Source organism: Primulina tabacum, chromosome 4 (genome assembly GCF_025594145.1).
Source record: "Primulina tabacum isolate GXHZ01 chromosome 4, ASM2559414v2, whole genome shotgun sequence".
In the NCBI taxonomy this organism is placed as follows: Eukaryota; Viridiplantae; Streptophyta; class Magnoliopsida; order Lamiales; family Gesneriaceae; genus Primulina; species Primulina tabacum.
This window is the reverse complement of record NC_134553.1, coordinates 1,259,124-1,274,458: the sequence shown is the minus strand read 5'-3', so window position 1 is coordinate 1,274,458 and position 15,335 is coordinate 1,259,124. Positions and strand designations below refer to the sequence as shown.

The 15,335-nt window shown below is 34.8% G+C and overlaps 1 protein-coding gene across 1 annotated transcript; it reads right to left on the bottom strand.

Moving 5' to 3' along the window:
- Positions 1 to 2,990: 2,990 nt before the first annotated feature.
- On the bottom strand, positions 2,991 to 11,641 carry LOC142542206 (uncharacterized). The gene is made up of 18 exons (XM_075648707.1): positions 11,029 to 11,641; positions 10,069 to 10,179; positions 9,915 to 9,971; positions 9,725 to 9,801; positions 9,529 to 9,628; positions 8,994 to 9,067; positions 8,252 to 8,352; positions 8,082 to 8,185; positions 7,680 to 7,733; positions 7,519 to 7,574; positions 7,385 to 7,423; positions 6,286 to 6,427; positions 6,004 to 6,188; positions 5,563 to 5,630; positions 5,384 to 5,456; positions 5,160 to 5,221; positions 3,634 to 4,915; positions 2,991 to 3,501 (listed from the first exon to the last, which is right to left on the bottom strand). The coding sequence occupies exons 1-18, from the start codon at positions 11,107 to 11,109 to the stop codon at positions 3,240 to 3,242; spliced, it is 2,928 nt and encodes a 975-aa protein (XP_075504822.1). The 5' UTR covers positions 11,110 to 11,641; the 3' UTR covers positions 2,991 to 3,239.
- Between the last annotated feature and the right edge of the window lie 3,694 nt (positions 11,642 to 15,335).

The following is a 15,335-nucleotide window of genomic DNA, read 5'->3' as shown; positions in this document are numbered from 1 at the left end:
CTCTTGAGTTTCAGACTGACTTGCCTCCGCAAGGGTTGTAGATTTAAGACATACTGAATTCGAAGAGGTGTTGCGGCCAGGTATTGCAACACCTGTGGCAACACCCAAAGGATTGATTTGCATTGAGCGTTTTTCCTTGATCACAGAAGATAACGATGTGTGATTTTCAGATTCACTTGATCCTTGATCATCATCAGACTCTTCATCACTCAGGGTGACAGTCATGCCTTTGTTTTTCCTAAGTCGATTGGCACACTCATTGGCATAGTGTCCATATCCCGAACACTCTCTACATTGCACCGAGTCCAGGTTTCTGACATTAGATTGGATTTGCACTTCGGTTTTTGGTCGAAACTGTCTTTTCATAGGAGTAAACTTTTGAGCTTTTGCAAAAGTGGTGTTATTGGGCAGTTCAGATTTTTGTCCAATTTTCTTCTTTTCTCTCATAGTCTTCAAGTAATCACCAAATTTCTTAGTAAACAGAGAGATCGATTCTTCACCTAAATCAGACTTATCCACCTCTTTAGATATTTGAAGGATTTCATCATAAGATTCGGTTGAGGCTTCAAAGGCTATTGTCTTCCCTTTATCCTTCCTTTGTAGATCAAGATTCATCTCAAAAGTTCTGAGAGAACTCATTAGTTCATCCAAGTTGATCGTTGAAGTGTCTTTAGATTCTTCAATAGCGCAAACTTTGACATTGAATCTCTCAGGAAGAGATCTTAGAACCTTGTTCACCAATCTTTCATTTGGTATGGGATCTCCTAGGCCATGTGATTCATTTGAGAGTTGTCTCAACCGGCAGTCATACAAAAGAATAGACTCCTTGTCCTCCATTCTCAAACTTTCGAACTTTGATGTCACCATCCTTAGCCTAGTTTTACGCACACTTGCGGATCCTTCACAGTGCTTCTGGAGTATCTCCCAAGCATCTTTGGCGCATACACAAGTGGTGATTAAATTAAACATCCTTGTGTCAACAGATGAAAATATAGCATTGAGAGCCTTGGAATTAAAGTTTGAAGTTTGCACTTCATCGACAGTCCATGTACTTTCAGGTTTGAGCCGTGTGTCTCCATCAGCATCCTCGAGTTTTGGTGGACTCCAACCATCAAGTACACGTTGCCAAGCTCTTTCTTCAATGGATTTAATAAAAACCATCATCTTTACTTTCCACAATGCATAGTTTGATCCATCCAACACGGGAGGCCTAAAAACAGTATTTGTTGATCCTTCCATAATTCCTTTTCACTCTGAAAACAAAACAAAACAGGATCTCACTTAGTAGCGTCAAGTGGAAGCTCTGATACCAATTGAAAGTTCTGTTTCCACAGTTTATACTTGTGCGGTGCCTCATGGCAAAATAATTCACTAGAAAAACTTGTAAGTTACAAAAACCAATACTAGTGAAAGAATAAAACAACTCCCTTATTAAGGCGAGTAACAAATTGCATCCTAAACCTCTAACAAACCGTATAACCAAAATACATAGGATGCATCAACTGAGAAGTGAAAAAAATCTTCAAAACTCCACACACTAATCAACACGGTGATTAGGTGTTGTCTTCGGATGTTGGCAGCACTTCACAGCAACAAGTTATCAATCACGAGATGACTTCAATCAGAAAACCTTTTCTTCGTACAAATGCATCTCTGTCTCTCCGAAAATTTTTGCTCTGTATCGTCACTCTCTCACGCTTTTGTTTCTTCTCCTTTGAGTCCTATTTAACATAGAAAAACCAATTTCATTAGGAAACAAACTCTTTTTAAAACAAGGATAATATCTTAAAGATATTGTGATATCTTATCTTAAAGATATTATGATATCATATCTTCAAGATATTACGAGTCATATCAAAATATAGTCTTATATCACATATTGAATTTATAAGAGATCATATCATCAATTTCGAGATTATCTTCATGTCTAGAAAGGCAAAATATTAAAGATAAAAAAGGAAAATATATCAAGGAATAAAATTCCTTTCAGATGGAACCACTATGATATTATCAGGGTCAGTTAAATGCTCAATCTCTGGTATATGCGCGTCTGTCATTGACATGTTTTACAAATGGATATTCCTATTTTGTGTAAACATATAATGTAGCACTGTGGCGACTTGTGCATTTGATTTTCGTTTTCTTTTCATGTCTCAAAACTTCTTGTGTATATCTATCTACTAAATATTCCTTCAAAGCATGTCTCCTGATCTGCCTCTACCGTTAATTCACTGTAGATTGTGTTTGTTGCTAGAGTCAGACAATTTGTTTATTTCAGTGATTTTAACATTTGGAAACTGGTCTTTGAAATCCTCAGGCATCAACTTATTGTGGATCTTTATCTTTTGTTTTTCTATTTATCAAGATTTGGTGGCAATTTAGGCGCTGGAGATGAAGAGAAAAGATAGAGCTCAAGCGATGTACAAGAGGAAGAAACAGTGAGAGTTAAGGCGGAGAAGGTTGCTGGGAGAAGCTTGGAGCTCAACTTGATGTGCTTGTTCCGATCAAATACTAAAATAGTATGATTATTTGCTAGTGATAACGAGGTTTTGTTACCCACATGGTAGTTGGACGGTCCAAATATAATATCATTTGAGGTTTGAGTGTTAAAAAAAGACATGGATCCCTCACATTTGACTCTACTAGAGTAGTTTCATGTTGAGTTAGTACATTATCGAATATTGCACTACCATATATTTTAGGTCCAACTTCATCTGTGATTGGTATTAAATCTATTTCAATCCCAACCTTTTCAGAACCAAGTGGGGGGTCCTAGGTGGTGGTATACGTCATGCATTTGCAATTTTAGATTCCATGGTTAATTTTTATTAAATTTGTTAAATTTAAGTTGTTTTCTTTTTTTAACTTTTACCATACATCGAACAACACAATGTATTCAAATAAAAGATTATTTTTCTTATATTTAAAATAATAATGATTGTTTTGGTCTGACAAATATTTAGGTGGTATAAAAGCATAGGAAAAACGACTTGGAATGAATTATTGGGTAGCCTTGGAATGGAGTACGCTAATAATATTAACAAGAATGAATAAATAAAATCCCTACTGAATAAGAGACAAAAACAGCTTCTAAGTGGCGTCTGAAAATCGCCATAAATTTCCTTGAAATATAGTCCATTACCCTTGATTCCTTCCCCCGACTTTTATTTCAAAGAGAATCCAAGAAAAGCGCACACTATACCCGGAAGAAATTTACGCCCGGGTAAAATTATACTGTGTTAGCAAGTACAGTGGAATACAGCGTTGCCAAAGCAGCGTGCCTTGTTCGCGATCTTTCTTACACCGGTTTCATTATTAGAAGGATCTACAGTTACAGAGGATGTGTGTGTCCTATCCATGATATTGATTTCAGGAGCTTCAAGGATAGTCTTGGACGGGGACAATGCACGCTGCATCGCCCATATCGCGAGTGGTCTCATGTATATGAGAGATCGGAAATGCCCTCCAGTGGTCCAGCCTTCCGGAGTCTGGAAGGCGTATCTGAAGCGCAAAGAATGTGAATAAGATCTTGTGAATGATACTTAAATATCAACAAACTCAAAATTCTTGAAATGTTAGGCAGAAAAATTGGAGAATTTTCAGGTACAGAAAAATTGAAATCTTGGCACTCACCCGAACCCTTCTTCAGACCAGCCAGCAAGGAATATACCTTTTGCAGTTGTGAAGGCCTGCTCCTCCATTCCAGCATGAATCATGGTAGCCGCAACGCCATAAGTCACACCAGTCCATATTTCACGAGATTGCATACACGTGGTGTCTATCTTACCGTTTGGATACATCCCATTAACGGCACCCATCCGGCCTCCTTTAATTTTCATAACATTAAAATCATATATTTTCTGAAGCGTACTTCGAATCTTGGAATCTTCAAAAAGATCCGGCAAGCCGGAAGTAGCCGTGTACCACTGCCCGGCAAGTTGATCAGTCTGGATAGACTTGCTGTTACTGCTAGACCCGCTGTCATAGTTAAAATACGTTCCGTTCCACAATTTTTCTTCAAAAACAGCTTTGGCCTTGAAGAATTTCCGGTTGCATTTCTCAGCAAAGGCAACATCCCCTAGCTGTAAGGCCATTGCTGCTGCAGCTTGAAGGGCAGCTAGCCATAAGGAACCACAGTAGGCACTTATACCATGAACAGTCCAGGTGTCATAAGTTTGATCTGGGAACCCGTCATTTTCTATCAGACCATCTCTATCTCGATCGAACTGATCCATGTATTCGACTGCGGCACATACCGCTGGCCAAACATCGGCCCCGAAAGAGAAATCTCCTGTTGCAGCAAAGTCTCGATAAACCTGTAGAATGAACTTTGGATTCAGATCTTTCCACCTACTTGTGTCGTGTATGTTATACGCGTTCATTTCATGCCAGGGATCGTGAGTTCCAAGATCATGAGGAACGGCTCCTTTCACCTTACGAATTCCCCAGTTTCCCTCCGCGAGAAACTTCACTTTTCTTGTATCCTCGGCTAACACTGCTTTAGCAAATTCACGCTGAATTCCAAGCTCAATTTTTGGAAACAGCTCGAGAAGTGCAAAAGAAGCATAGAAATGCACGTCATATGTACACCACATTATATATTCAACACCTTCCAGATATAAAAACAGGCCCACATCATGACTGCTGTTCATTGATTCCATGAACTTACTAGAGGGCGATTGAAAGCACTTGTCCTCCATATGAGTGCCTGAATCTTGTTGATCTACGTATCTTCTAGAAGCTATACCACCTTCTATTGGATCAGTTTTTAAAGAAGTTTTGCAACCATTTTCAGTCGTTACTTTAAGAATTTCAACTGGCCTATGTACTACCCTTGATTCAATTGATTCTGCTGGTTTACTATCTGTGATTATGGACTTGATACCAGTTGACTCGTCGTTTTGTAAGGAAGAGTCTGCATGAAAAAATAATCACGGAAATGCTTGTGCAAAAATCATAGCAAAAGAGAGAACACAAAAACTAGAACTTCGGGAAAACAATCGTGTGGCAGTCCTCTCAAGCTGTCATATTATATTGCAATGAAATGTAGTCTTAAAAAATATTCTTTAAGGAAAAAAGAGTTTTAACTACCATTTGCGACAGGCTAAAATCAAGAGCAGAACTTAAGTGGATAATAATGAAAAAAGATCAATTAATACCAATCCAGACTGTTCCCCCAGAAACCAGAAAATATAGCTCGTTGAACAGTGTAAACCTATACCTGCATACCAAAGATCAATATTGTAAAATATATCAAGCACAATCTTCTCAAAATGAACAATATTTGTTGGAGAATAATTAGAACAGATAATTTCATTGTCAATAAAATCATTATTGTAGGAAAAAAAGTGTGATCGATGAAAAACATTTCTGCGAATTTTACCATTCAGGAAGACGGTCGTCTTTAAGAATAGGGTTCTGCCACTTTTCGATCTCTTCCTCCCATAGTTTATAATCTGATACATTTTTAGAACAGGGGTAATTAAGCTATATTTATAATAAGCAAAGATTTGTTAACGATGGTAAAGAAAAAGCAAGGTGCTATGAATGAAGAATACTCACTTGTAAGTGCATCATGCACCAAATCTTTAGCCGCCATTTCAGAGGTGCCATAAAATTTAGTATACCTCCTGGAAACCAAGAGAAGGAAAATAACATGTAAAATAAGCAAAAAACATTGACTCAAAAACCACTACCCAAATGTAATATTCTTAACAGTCTAGTTACGTCGCCAACAAAATCAGCGAGAGAAGCCAAAGGAGGGCTAGCAGGGACGATTACCACAATACCCTCGTAAAGATTTCAAGACCACACACACAGAGATATATATGTGTGTATACACGCACACATTTACAAATACTTTTGTTGCCCCTAAATTTTATGAGTTTTAGTTTTAACCCCCTCCCTCGTTCCCCTTTTAAGGAACTTCTAGCTTCGCCATTGGACTTGGTCGTGAGTCGGACACTCCTAAAGTCGATCTCATAAAACAAGTTATTGATTTACCTAGGATAGGACTTCCCCTTGCAAAATTTAACTTTAGGAGACGACCAAGAAACGGCAAATGCAACAGTGCATTTCCCATGAGGTTCAACCCATGTAGAAGCAGCAACAGCAGCACAGTACGTCTCGCCAGGTGATGATGGCATGGTAGGCCCTCTGCTGTAGTTCTCTCGATCAAAATGGCCATCCTACAGATTTGTGTGCGTAAGCCAATATAAGAAACTACCAAAAAACGAAAAAATTTCAAGTAACACTTCTTAGGTCAGTAGAGGTGGGAATCTTTACCTGAACCATTTTTGCCCACATATCCTTTGCAGTTACACAGCTTCCTTCAGTCAGACCAAAACAAGGCAGAACTGATACACTCACATTCTGAGTCTCACATGCCGCAATGGCAAAGGTCACAGGAGGGTTATCTTTTGCTGTTCTGCAAGAAATTAATTTTATTTTACGAAATAGCACATTTGGTGCATATCTATTATGTCACAAGAAAACGTTTCCTTTACTGGTCTATACTTTGAATTATTTCTGTTTTCTAGACTTGCAGTGGTGGTTGTGGCATTAGAAGGTTAGATGACTTGTATTCAGAGATTCAACTATAATTTCTGTTTCTCATCTTTTATTTTTTTAATAGCCTAGAAAGCTTGTGAGGTACCAAAAGAAGTGTTTGGAGATAAGTTGATTAAAAGAGAGAAGTTTATGTATTGTAAACTGCTTTGATTGCATAAACATGAAAAAGGAAAAATAAGGGAGAAAAACAGGAAAAAACAAACCAAAAAGACCAGTTTCGAATAAGAGTGGTACAAAAATTACAAAAGATGGATGGAAACTCTTATATTAACATTATGTAACTGCTGGTGAAACGCATAAAGAAATAAAGCGCACACAGTCTGATGGGATTTGATTGAAGGCCGAGAACAAATAAAATATAGATTCCCACCAAAAAGAAGACTTTAGGTCTTAATTAATGATCACTAATACTATTAGAGAACCAACATAAGAAAAAGAGATTTTAGAATATGTTCCACAACCGAAATTTTTTAAAAACAGCAAGTCTTCCTTAATAATAATAAGCTTGAAAATGAAGCTAATTTTTGCATGTGAAACCGTTTGACTTAAGCTGCACGGTCATTGTGTCACCTATAATAGGCATGCATTTTGGTTTATCCTAGAGTTGACCTGTTCTGCTTAATTAGAGGACCAGGGATGGTCTACTTCTTGACAATTTGGAAGAAAATAACCTAGTCTAGGATGGTTTCTGGTTTTCTTTGGTACGAGTGGAACATATCATTCAATTTTACTTCTACAAAAGTGAACCGCAACACCTAAACTAAAATTCACAAACCAACAGTCATATTACTAAGTGTAAAGTTTGATGACTTGCTTGTGATGTAACAGCACGCCTGAAACTCCATCTTCACCTCTGAAAAAGTTGAGAAAAGGCCACATAAACATAAAGTGTCAAAATTTCAGCAACCTACAATAAAAGAACAAACTTAGTTTGGAACAGATTCTCACATAAATGGTTCATTAACATGATCTCCCGACGTATGTGAGATACCTCCAATGGAATTCTGCATTAATCAAAAGATAATAACTGAAAAGGCCAGAAATTTTCTCATGGGCACAGCCACGTTTACTTCCATCAATCAGAAACAAAAAAATGGGGAAAAACTCACCGCCCATGTAAAAAGAAGGTTGACCTTTGCTCTCTCCTTTCCAGTGTTTGCCAACTAACAAATGACAAAAAGAAAATGATGTTGTATAAGCAAAGAACAGCATCAGTATTTCCTCAACAATAAAAAGGCAGTTTAAAGTTAGATCCTAAGGTACAAAAATATCATTTTACCATAATACGTGAAATATTATTCACACTAAACCCTTTCATGGCATTTGTAACTCACGGAACTAGAAAACTTTGTTTTGTTATTATAGGATAAATACAAACTGAAATCCTGAGAAAAATTATCCAACATTTTTACATGCATAATTTCATAGTTCTACGGAGAAATTTTTATATTCCACAACCAAGAATGGAGAGATTGCAAAACCATATAGCATGAGACAAAAACTTTACATACAGTGTAAACGAACACGGCTGTTGGAAGGCTGCTTTCCCGATAATTATGTGGTATAAATGGTGATATTTGCCGACAAGAAATTTTTAACTCAGGATCTGGTTCACCTATAGGCACAAAATCGTTACATAAAAATGTAATCCATGTAAAAGAAAATTAATTTACAAAATTACCATCATATACAGTCCACGCTCTTGGAAATAACGCATGATACGTGGAATGCTGGCCTGTCAAGTTCCATCCCCATGATGCTATACCTTGATCGCAAGACTTCCTGAGAAGCAAATGATATATAGTGCTATAAATAATTTCTTCTCAAGGGTTTTAAGACAAACAATTAAAAAAAGAGGACAATTAGGCAAAACGATGGTATACATGCAAGATGGTATTTCTGACATGGTGTGCCTTCCCCCCTCACAAACTAACGTTAGTAGTAACCTCTAGACTCTAGTCTTTGCTTGATTTTGTCAAGAAACCAAATAGAATGTAATGTGACAAGAAGAAAAGTTTTTAATCAGAAAGGTAGGGATTAACCGCAACACTGCATCAACCATGTGAGAGCACACATAGCCACTTAAATTGATACATATGACACGATCCATCATAATTTCGCCTCGGAAAAAGCAATATCATTCCACTCTCCAAAATTACGTGAATCTGAACTTGTTCTATAAATATAAGAAGGGAACAGAACCACAGGAATGAGATGTTAGGGCTGGAGGTAGTACTACAAAAAAAGGTTCAATAGGCTATAACATAACGATGGATAACAGCATATTAGGCTATAGGAGTGTTAGAAATCATTTATTTAGCTAAAAAGCACCGAACCATCAAGAATCCGCATTTTGTGACTTTTTCATCAAGTGAATATTAAACAAAAGTTCAAGAAAAACTGAAACCTCTTATTATCCTTACCCTAAACCTTCATGTTGGCCAGGAGCTAGAACAGATGCGTACTTTTTGTTTCCTCCATCTCGAGATATGAAAATCTGTGGATTTGTAAATCGTTAGGTGGTCTTGAATGGACTTTTTACAATTAACTAGTTATTTTACTTTCCTAATTGTGCTCTTTCATTCTTTATGCATATGCATTTATTTTAAGCTTCCACTTTTTGGGTTGGATAGCACGTGAAAAAAAAAATTCCCCAGAAATAAATAGATTATTATTTTTTAAAACGAAAAATAAATAGATTTTGCTAAGCTTGAGAAAAAAGACAATTCTCAATCAAACTTATTAATATGTCACACCCAATGTCTCACTCATAACATGTATGGTACAGATTATCAAAATGTAACAGCTGAATTATCAAGAAAACACACAAAAAGGAGTCACTATTGTTCCATATTAACTATTTTCTTTTCAATATCCACTCCCACCAACAACTAAGTGAAGCCAGATCCAAGCAGCCAAATAAAGAACAGATGAATGATGTCAATTAGACGATCTTACAGAGAACTGGTTGACCATCATGGGAGATGTCTCGCATATGCCAGGAAGTATTTGAAAATGCCTGAATTCCCCTCTGAAGCCTCTAGATATGCTACCACTTCTGTGATAACATGTAGATTGACTAGTAATTAGTTCAGGTAGAAACAAAATAGAATTTGGCAGAGTACCAATGCTGAGTACTAAGTTTACTACTTACCCCATCCCACCAAGTGGAACTCCTTGTGAAGCAGAAGGTTTGCAACTTTCTCGAGTGAAAGGATCTATCGGTGCTTTCTGTACAAAGGGCAAATTTTAAAAGGAAACAACAACAATAATAACGCGTGTTTGCTTTCATTTTGTACATCAAAGAGCTCTTTTTTAAATGGTGGCAAAGGGGAGAACTTTACTCTTCCATGCGACGCTTCTTCCTGTACATAATTCCACAAACGTATTCCGAGTCGAACCTACAGACATTGTTGCAAATTTCAGTTAAAATCAAAACAGGAAGTGAGCGCTTCATACAATTTTTTGCTGGCAGGTTACATCGATATTGTTGATTACCATTTTCACTGCTTCTGTGAACGTGACACTGAATTCTTTGAGAATACTAGCTTGGCTATTCAATTTCCTTCTCCATGCTTGTTCGGGAGGGGAAGCACTATCAAAATCAAGCTGCACACAATAAACTCACAAACTCAAAACGGCGTATATTAGGAATAAATGCTCCAGATATGCACTTGAGCTATTTACATTTGATAATGATGATGGAAAATGGACACAATTATATGGATTTATCGGCTAAAATGCATAACATGCAGATTCCATGGTCATATACCAACAAAATATACTCATGACACCATGTCTATAAATAACAATACTATCTTGTCGCATAAACTTAGAGTCGTATTAACATCAAGAAGGGAAAAAAAAGAAACAAACAATTCAAATTCACATAGAGAAGCACACATGGTGAACATAAGGTCCGCTCTATTCATTATACTTATCTTTCTCCTAAATGGTAGCGGTCTCAATAAAAGAAAAGACTGCTAACACGACAAAGAGGTTTGCACTAAGACGCCAAAACCAGCTATACAATTGCATATTTTGCAACATAATCTCTCTTTTTTTACTGAAAAAATAACAAAATTGAAGAAGAAAACTAAATTAAATATTCCCCTTTCTGCAGAATTTTCATCATATAATGATTTGCTAAAGGTGCAGCAAGTTTCAAACTAAAACAAGGTAGGAAGATGATTTACCTCAGACCATTAAAATTACACCCGGTCAGTGCTATGCTCTAGCAAAAGAAACACGCTACAATTCACCAGTAAATTTAACTGTATAGGCACATCTCCAAACAGGAAATACAAAATGCACAATCCAATATTCTTCGTACAGTCAATTGAAGTTTGTATGAACACACATATAAAAAAAAAAAAAAAGAAACGAAATCAAAATTTTCAGCCAAATACAAAATTCTAAAGAAAAACACAAGGATATCCCAGATGAAGAAGAGCTTACCAACTGCAAAGTTGTCCGATTTATATATTCTTCTGGAGGCCATGAATTCTTTCTAAAATGAAACAAGTTGCCGCTCACCATTTTGACTCTCTTTATGTACCTAAATCTCTATATGTATATAAACTCAAGATTGGATTTTTATACAGACATCGCAATCCAAATCACTCAAAATTTTCAGAACCTCTTTATACAAATAAAAATTAAGGAGGAAACACAAAAATCAGATTCAAATCCTCCCAAGAACCAGTCTTTAAATCTAGGCCACTCTTTTGGACAAATCATTAAAGGTTTACTTAAAGTATCAAGCAGTAAAACCTCAAGAAAATGGTAGTAAGTCGAAAAGAAGAGGTCGGGATGAAAATAGGATCGAAATTCTTGGGATCCGGATTTTGTCAGGTAATGAAAAATAAAATATGGGTTTTTTTTTTAAATCTCAACTGGGTATTTTTATTGAATTTTTCCTTGATTTTCTTTGTTTTCCGAAGCTTCTTCACAGGACAGAGGAGGATCCACCACCTGGAAATGTGGAGTTCTGAATAGTCGACAGGTGGTTATAAACCTAAAGGAACCAGTAAATTATACAGCAACACTTTGTGCATAAAAAACTAATAATAATGTAACACTTTGTCCGTGTCAGCCTCCTCCAACATGTTATAATACCTAAAACATTGTAATCATATACTTTTTATAAAGGATATTTTTATTTTTTGAAATACGTTTCTTTGGATTAGAGCTCCGACTTTATTCTCATTCTCCATTGGTAAAAGATTTCGAGAGAAAATGGATATTAAAAAGAAAAAGGGAAGTATAAGATGATGGGTGTAAATTGTGGACTAAGTTGCAAGATTCCATTGGTCTTCCATTATGAAGAGATTTCAACTTTGTGGAAAATGGATGGCCAAAGCCAACAATAATAATTATGTATCATTCTTGGCCTTTGTTGGCTCATCAGTTTTAAGTAGCATAGAATTATTGTTTTTATTTTTAATTGGTATTCATAGCATATATGGTGAACAAAGTAGGTCTTTTGTGAGACGGTCTCGCGAATATTTATCTGTGAGACGGGTCAACCCTACCGATATTCACAATAAAAAGTAATATTTTTAGCATAAAAATTAATATATTTTCATGGATGATTCAAATAAAGATCTGTCTCACAAAATACGACCCGTGAGACTGTTTCACACAAGTTTTTGCAGTGAAACATGTAAATGCTCTGTACATATTTTAATATCGAATATATATGTTAAGAATACCAATTAAATAAAAATAAAAAAATATATCGATTGTACATATTTTAATATATATATATATATATATATATATATATAAAATGATAAATCGCGACGACCTAACATACATGTATACATGTAGTTATGTATGTATACTATAATATCATATATAAATATTATGTATTGTTTACGTATGATATATTTTTATTTTTCATACAATTGTGTTAACTATTTTTTTTTTTATTGTATGTTCCCTTCAATTTCCCCAATAATTTTCTTTAGCCACCATCTCGGACCTAGCTCAAGCACCGATAATTAAAATATTTTTAAAAAAGTAATTATTTAAAACTAAAAATAGTCGTTTCAAGCTGTCAAGGAATACTAGTTTAGCATTCAAGAATGACAAAATTGCATTGAAATTTAATTATACCTGATCAAATTTGTATGCGAGTGGTTCATTTTTTACTAATGATACTTAATAAAAAGTTTCATAATTTATTTTTGAATAAATTAGATAAGAAAAATTTTCAAATCAACTTTGTTAAAACACGAAAACTACGTCTTATGACTCAACCTAACTTTAAAAAAAATATATATAATTTTTTATGTCAAGATATTATTTTTACTACAAATATGATCACATAATCACTTTTTAACAATTTATTTTTACATTATATATTCCATGAAAGAATATGTGGATCTGATCAAGAATCCTAGTTTCTGTCACTAATTTTATTTTAATAAATAATATTTGATCCATCTAGAAGGCCGTGATTGGCATTTGTAGCTTTTTTTTTTTTTTTTTACAGAAAGTTGATTTGTGAGCTCTCCATCAAAGACTTCATAAAAGCAATTGGTCCACATTCATTCACATACCAATCTTAATTTTTATTAGAAAATAATTAATTGTAAATTAGATGCAATGTTAAACAATAGGAAAAATGGATCAAAATTCAAATATTTTGATTCCGAGAGTTGATTTGTATCGGTTAAACCAAATTAATCGAGATCGAATCTACGTAATTTCACTCGATTATTCTGATGGATTGGTTAACAAAATTTTGAAACTCTTCTTCGTTCTTGAAATTGCACATAATGAAATAGAATCATATTTGGAAAGATGACTTTTGTTTTTAGGCGAAAGTTTCTTCGGTCAATCAATTTTGATTGGATTTAGTTTGGTTTAATTTATAATAATTTAATTGAAATTATAACAGAACTGAGATCGTATTGGAAATTAAGAGGTTCCCAAAATTATAAAAAGGATATACGTAATTTATTTAAAAATATTGTCATTTTCAGTATCGTTTGTATTCTTATATGTTGAAAACGATTATATTTATTTATCGTTAATGGGAAGTAAAATGACAAGTCTGTCCTTGTGCTTCGTGTCCGAAAAAGACTTACTTTTTCTTCTCAATTATTTTATCTGTAATTTTTTTTATTTGAAAAGTTCTTTCAGAATTTTATGACTACATATCTATTTGAAATAAGATGCAAAAAGTTATGTTTTTCTCATTTTCAATAATTAATACAAATAAATAAAAATATATGAAGGACGACATAGTAATTTTATATTAAACGATTTTACTAATATAAAATAAAGATGAACATGTAAAATTACAACTAGGACATTTGATAAGATTAGATTGATATTCTAGAAAACAAACATAACCTAATAAATTAACAAATAAATAATCAATATATAAAATTATCCTTTTCAGCTGTTATGTTGCATAATTTATTAATCCTGAAAAATGATTTAAATATGTTTTTTGAACATGTTAAATATTTTATAATTTAGGTGTCCAAATGCAATTTATGGAGTCGTGGCCTGGCATCCAATGGATTTGGGTTATACAATTGGGCTTAATAAGAAAAAACGATGGGCTGCATGCCATGTGTTTAACTTTTTGTGTGTCCCATAAAAAGGATAAAAATAAAAGTTATTCCCAAATTTTAAGTAAAGTTGGTCATTTGTGAGACGGTCTCACGAATTTATGTTCGTGATACTAGTTGATCGGGTCAACCCGATTTATATTTAGAGCCAAAAATATTATTTTTTTTACATAAAAAAGTCTGCATTTTCATTAATGATAGGAGATCCGTCTTACAAAATGTATCGTGAGATAGTCTCATAATATTTTTTGTGTTTTAAAAATATATTTGAATATCCAAGTTTTGTTAGGAAAAATATATGGAGCTCTCAATCATTGTTGAGCTAATCAATGAATTTTTTAATGCAAGGATACATGTGAAATCTTGAAAATACCTTACATGAGACTCTAGTGGCAGATACAAGAATATGACATTACAGCAAAAATGTGAGATATACCGTTAAATCGGTGTATGGGTGGTTTCTGAGATTATTCTTCCAATATGGAATTTAGGACTTCGGGAGAATGGAAAATGTCTGGAAATTACAAATCTCACCAAAAGTCAAAACCTTTTTATGGCGAGCGATTAGAGACTATTTACCAGTTAGAGCAACTCTTCAACGCAAAGGTATTCAAGTCCCTCTCGCATGTGTACACTGCAGTGGTCATATCGAAAACACATGGCATGCCTTTTTGCTCAAGAATTCTGGAATGAATCTCATCTCTCCCATGTTATAAACTCATGTGCAACTAAGATGGAAAGTTTTGCATAAATGATATTTTTTATGATGAATATATTAACTAATATGGAAGTTAGGAAGTCTGATATGATCATGTGGGGCTTATGGAAACAAAGAAATGATAAACTATGAAACAATAAGCATTGCACATCGTCACAGCTGGTCCATGGAGCTCTACAGACATTGTATGATTGGCTACATCAAAAGAAAGAGGACCTCTATTCAATCAAATCGTGCAAAGGATTGACCCAATATGTAAAAGATGGCACAAACCTCTCCCCTCATTTCCTGAAATGCAACACGGATGCAGCCATCCTTATGAAAAACAATACATCGGCCTTAGCTGTGTCTTGCGAGATGAAAAATGGAGAATTTATGGCATGTCGAGTGCAACACGGCCCTGGAAATCCAATGTTGAAGGAATGTGAAGTTCTTGCTCTATTCAATGCTATAACCTG